This window comes from Cervus elaphus, chromosome 21, assembly GCF_910594005.1.
Source record: "Cervus elaphus chromosome 21, mCerEla1.1, whole genome shotgun sequence".
NCBI classification, from domain to species: domain Eukaryota; kingdom Metazoa; phylum Chordata; class Mammalia; order Artiodactyla; family Cervidae; genus Cervus; species Cervus elaphus.
The window spans coordinates 12614154-12620153 of record NC_057835.1 but is presented as its reverse complement, the minus strand read 5'-3'; the positions used below and the strand labels follow the sequence as shown (position 1 = coordinate 12620153).

At 53.6% G+C, this 6000-nt stretch overlaps 1 protein-coding gene across 3 annotated transcripts in view; it reads left to right on the top strand.

The window, feature by feature from the left end:
- Positions 1-257: 257 nt before the first annotated feature.
- CCN4 (cellular communication network factor 4) overlaps positions 258-6000 on the top strand; it is a 33575-nt gene continuing 27832 nt past the window's right edge. For 2 of the 3 annotated variants that reach the window (XM_043879276.1, XM_043879274.1), the window contains exon 1: positions 270-532. In XM_043879276.1, the coding sequence (XP_043735211.1) occupies positions 470-532 (63 nt within the window). In that variant the 5' untranslated portion in view covers positions 270-469. Of the gene's footprint in view, positions 533-6000 lie in introns of all 3 variants that reach the window. The other variant, XM_043879275.1, reaches the window with a different exon arrangement.

Sequence of the window (6000 nt, the reverse complement as noted above, 5' to 3'; positions counted from 1 at the left end):
GGGAGTGCTTTCAAAGCCCCTGCCAGCACCAAGTCCTGAAACTGGATCTCCGCCTCCTCCCGGTACCCTCCACCACCTCCCCACCTTTGAGAAATGCCCAGGGAAGATGACCCTGGCTCCTTCTGTGAGGTTTTACCGCCCCCGGTGTGAAATCACAGCCCTGTAACTTTCCCTTTAAGAGCTGTCAGAGCCGGGGAGGCTGGCCAAGCTTGGGTTGGAGGTGGGGACAGAGGAAAGAAAGAAAAAAAAAAAGAGGAGAGAGAGACAGGAAAAGTTTTTTCAGAGGAAAATGCAGGGTTTGTCCTTAACCCTGACGTCAGATCTTGCTTTAATAAAACCCCCCGAGGGCTGCGGGAAGAGGCGTATCTGGCACTTCTGATGGGCCAGGTCAGTCTCGGTCCAACTCCCCCGAGAAGTGGCCGGATCCTCTGGGCTACTCCGTAGATGCCTTGGCCACTGACCTCCAGGCATGAGGTGGTTACTGCCCTGGACGCTGGTGGCAGCAGCAGCAGCGGGCGGCACCTTGGCCGTGGTGAGTCCTGCCCCGAGGGGCACCGTCCCCACCGGTCCTGCTGCGGGGGTGGGTGGGATGAGAAGGGCTGATATGTCGGGGGGCGGGCAGGGAAGTGTCCATGAGGAGCCAGGGCGAGCCCCAGGGTGAGGAGTCGGGCCGCCGGGGTCAGCTGGGGCTGGCAGGACGGGAATCACGGCCAGTACCTGGGGAAACAAACCAAACAGGACTTCTATGCCCTTTACTTCCCACCTGAAATGCAGTAGAAGGGGGTCACTCGGAGGAAATGAGAGTCAGGGGGCCTGGACTCCAGAGATCTGCACAGACTCGCTGTGTGACCTCGGGCTAGTCACTCACTCTCTCTGAGCAGCGTGAGGTGAGGAAGATTGTTGTTAGACTTCTCGCCTTTGGTTTTGGAAAATGAGTCTCCAAGTGTTGGAGATACTACAAGAGGGGGAGGAAAGGACCAAGGAAAGTTGGAAGGAAAAGGCCAGCTTTCAACAAAAGCGCTCACTTGTGCCACAGGGCGCATGATGATTCTCCAACCACAACCGCCTTGGGCTTGCATAGCTCTCTACAGTTTATGAAGCATGCACGTTTGGGTCCTGTACTTCTACAGGGGGGGACCCAGAGGGTCCTCTGTCTCCCACCTCCATCCTGGGGCACACCGAGGGGAAGGGAGAAGGTCTGCACCTCCGAGAAGCCAGGGAGCGAGACACGTGGCAGCGTGAAGCCAGGCAGCTGGCACAGGGCGGGCAGGGGGTGGGCAGCTGTAAAGAGCTTCTGAGTTAAGAGCACACGGCCTGGGCCAGGGCCTGCTGCCACTCCCACAGACAGCTTTCTTGGGAATTGATGTGCCCCATTTCCAGGTGAGGAGACTGAGGCTGGAGGGGGTAAGCTACTTGCCCGTGGGCTCAAAGACACTGGTTCTGATTCATCCAGATCTGAGGCTCAGAGCTGACCATAGGCCAGTGGCTCATAGGCGCTGGGAGATGGGTGTTCCTCTAAGCACGGTAGAGTGCATGATGTGGGCAGGTAGAGCTGGTGACTCGCTGTTGAATCCCCCTGCCTTGGGTGGCTTCTGCCCAGTAATTGCCAAATAAAAAGCATATTAATTCCATTTTACGAATGAAAGAAATAGAGACAGGGGCAAGCCAGGGACTTGCCCAGGGTCTCACCATCAGTGAGTGGAAGATCTCTTTTTTGCCAAATGCCACTCTTTGCTGCAGACCCAAGCAACCAGGAGGCACCATAGCAGCCTTTATTTCAGAGCTGCTGTGTCTGGGAGGACAGGGGGTGGATGGAGAAGAGGCGAGAGGGGTTGGGTAGCGAGATCTGAGTGAGGAGGAGGAGAGAGATATGTTGGGGGGGGTGTGTCCAAGTACATGGGAACACCGAGCACCTCCTCAGAAGGGAGGTACTTTCTCCCCTGGGAAAGAGGGGCTACCGGCCCACAGGCTCAGCTGAGGGGGCATGCAGCCTGGGAGCTGGGAATCCAGACGGCCCCAGAAGCAGGATGGAGAGAAGGCTTTCGAGAGGAGACGGGCTACCTCTCCTCTCCCCTTGACTGGGACCTTCTCTGGGGACCCACGGTAATCCCCTAACACTGTTGTGTGATTCAGGAGCTCCCCACACAGAGTCTTAATGCCCCCAGTGAGGGCTGGGAGACACACACCGTCAACCTGCACTTTGCTTCAGAGGCAGGTTCCATCCGTGCTCATTCCCCCCAAGCTCACATACAAGGGGACTATAAGTCCATTCAGGGTCCTGGGGGTGTTTAATGAAGAAAAGAAATAAATGATGATAAATGTTCACATGGAAGAAAAAATTCGGTGAGAACTGCCAAGAAAGCTTCAGGGAAATCAAAGTGTGAGGGAGGACTCGCCTTGTCAGATAGTAAAACATTATCAAAGTTCTGTAATTGAAGGAGGAAGAAGCCAGCGCAGGAAGAGATAAATCCAGGAGCTGGACAGGGTAGCGAGCTCAGAAACACAGCCAAGTGTATTCGGGAATGTAACGTATGATAGAGGTGAACCACAAGCAGGCCTTGTTCTTCCATCTCTTTGTTTTTTTTTTTTTTTCCTTCTACATGTATTGAGGATTTCCCATGTGCTAAGAGAAAGGGCCTACATTGTGGGGTGGGGGGGGTGTTGCTGTACCAAATACTATCTATTTATACACATAAGACGTTCCTCAGTTCATCCAAATGATATTTTTTAAAATGTATTTATTTTTGATCAGAGGATAATTGCTTTACAATGTTGTGTTGGTTTCTGCCAAACATCAATATGAATCAGCCACAGGTACACACGTGTCCCTCCCTCTTGAACCCCCCCACCCCATCCCACCCCTCTAGGTTGTCCCAGAGCCCCGGTTTGAGTTCCCGGAGTCACACGGCAAATCCCCACTGGCTGTCTGTTTTGTACGGTGGTGTATATGTTTCCATTCTGCTCTCTTACGATTCTTTATTAAGCATCTCCTAAATTCTCATAGCAACACTGTTAAAGCAGATATAATCATCCTTCTCTGCAGATTACAAACTCTAGCTCAGAGAGGTTCAGTAATTTGCCCAAGGTCACACAGCTAGCCATCAGTGGAACTGACATTTGAACCTAGGTCAGCTCTCAGCAGTGCAGCGTCCTCCCTCCCTGGTCCTTGTGCGGACATGAGGGGCACAGGGTCTGCTCGCCTACCGAGTTTACTAGGCTGGAGAGGCAGGGAACAGCCCCTCCCACCATGGGAACGAAGGCGACAGGGGTGATGCCGTCCTGGAGAGCGAGGCTGGGTACAGGCGCTCCACTGGCTGGTCCCTTAACCACTTGGACCTCCCCGTCTTCTCTTGTTAATCGGGGCTGACAGCCTGAGCCCCCCCGCAAGCTCCCTATGGCCAAGGAGTGAACACGGAGCTGATCGGGGGAAGTATCTCAGTGTCATGGGACCAGGACACAAAGAAAGTGAAGTCGCTCAGTCGTGTCTGACTCTTTGCGACCCCATGGACTGTAACCCACCAGGTTCCTCCGTCCATGGGATTTTCCAGGCAAGAAGACTGGAGTGGGTTGCCATTTCCTTCTCCAGGAGATCTTCCCGACCCAGGGATTGAACACAAATGCTGTGCTAATAAATTCTGGGGGACACACGTGAGGTCTCTGATAGTTTGTGTAAGGCTGAGACTCATGTCTCTTCTCCCATAGAAATGTGTGTGGGTGTGCACAGAGGTACAAGCGCATGTGTGTGTGTGTGTGTGTGTGTGTGTGTGTGTGTGTGTGTAAGTGACTGTGGCTTGTCTGAAGGTATAGATCCTCATGGTGTGAGGATGCGTGAGCTGGGTGTGAAACTCAAACCCACTCTCAGCCTCTGGGACTGACTGCAGGATAACGTGGCCCCGGATAAGTGGCACATTCCCTTCTAAAAGATTGCAAGGAGTGTCAGCGAGATGGCTTCTTTACAACCCCTGTCGATAGCGGGGACCTGAGCTAGCATTTCAAACCCCACCCCAGGCCCCACACCCACCAGCTCCCTGCCCAGAGCCCCTTCTGGCAACTCGGACGCTCTGCTCCTGGCTCTGAGCCCCTCCTGCTCGCCCGCTGGCCCAGGATGCTGGCAAGAGCGTGGCTGGGACAGACACTTTCCACCTGGGCATGGCCCCTGGCCAGGGCTCTTGTGCCTCTGGACCCGACACAAGAACAGTGCTCCGTGGGAGATCCTGACCTCGGGCTGGGCAGTACCCCCAGGCCATCCGCGGACTACCTCCCCAGGTTTCAGGAAAGGCCCCTGCCCCATGCTAGCAAAGCAGCCAAATGCCAGGAGGCTGTCTTTGTACAAACAGAAACCCTGGAATTCCTCCCAGGAACCTTTGCCATCTCTCTGAGCGCGGGGAGGGGCTGCTACACACCCTGTAGGTTACGTGTGGGGGCGGGGAGGCGAGCCAGCCGTGGCCCAGGGTGGGATCCCAGGAGGAGCCGGGAAGGATGCCAACCACAACCCGGGAAGTAAAGCAGGGTGAGGAGGCTTGCCAGAGAAGCCTGCAACTGTGGGTGTCTGGGGTGGGGCTTCAGGGCTTCGGCCGGTCATTAAACACCTCCCATGTCCCAGAAACGATGAGAGCTAACACTGACCCAGCACGCACTGTGTTCTGGGCACCCAATCCCGAGCATCTCCTTACATCAACTCACTTGAAAACCACACACCTACAAGGCGGGCTCGTGACAGTCTAGACCAGGCTCATTACATCGTCCAACCAGTAGCCACTGGCCACATGAGGTCCTTGAGCCCCTGAAATGCGGCTGGCCCCACCTGAGCTGTAAGAGTGAAATACACAGGGTGAACATAAGACTGCGACATTCTCATGATAGTTTTTTTTATTGACACCGTGTTAATAATACTGATAATAATATTGATAATAATGATAATACTGTTAATATATTGGGCCAAATGAAGCACATTATTACAATAAATTTCACCTTTGCTCTTTAGTATGACTGCTAGTTCCATCTGGAACTCGCATTGTGTTTTACCGGACTGTGTTGGCCTGAAAAGACACAAGGGTGCATATAAAGGATATAGTGGGGAGGGGGAAATACTGAGCTCCTCGCCTTCCAAGCTGTGCACCCTCAGACGAGTAACCTAGCCTCCCTGAGCTAGCTTCTTCATCTATAAAAAAGGCATACCATTAGTACTTGCTTCTTGGGCACTAATCCTCTTGGCATGATCAAAGAATGACAGAGAGGTAGCACAAGAAGACCCAGCATGGCCAAGGCGGGGTGGGAACTGACCCTCCTTCCAAACAGCAGGGGAGGGGCCTCCCGCCTTGAGCGGAAGCACTGGCTGCAGACAAGTGCTCCGATCCGAACAAGTGAACGGAGGTTTATCAAGACCCCAGGCTCCGTACCAGGTGGGCAAGGAGAGGGGCAGAGCAACGGGTGGACGGTGCTGGGTTCAGAGCTGAGCTGGTCTTCGGAAGACCTCAAGGTTTCCAAGTCCTGGCCAGCTTCTCAGCACATGTAGAGGGAGCCAAGGAAGATCTTTGGATTATCAGACAGAAGAAGGAAATACAGATAATGATGACGATGGTGACGATGGTGATGGTGATGGTGATGGTTGCTGCTGACGGAGGTAATGATGATGGTGATGACGGTGATGGTGATGATGGTGATGGCTGCTGCCGATGGTGGTGATGATGATGATGACGGTGGTGATGGTGATGATGGTGATGGTGCTTCTGGGAGTGATGATGGTGATGATGGTGATGGCTGCTGCCGATGGTGGTAATGACGATGATGACGGTGGTGATGGTGATGATGGTGATGGTGCTGCTGGGAGTGATGATGGTGGTAATGATGGTGATGATGGTGATGGTTGCTGCTGGTGATGGCGATGGTAATATGATGGCAGTGATTAAGATGATGATGGCTTGTGATTTGCATCTTCCAACCCTGAGTCAGGTTGACAATGACTGAGATTTTCTTAGTCCATCCGTTCACTTGTTCCAT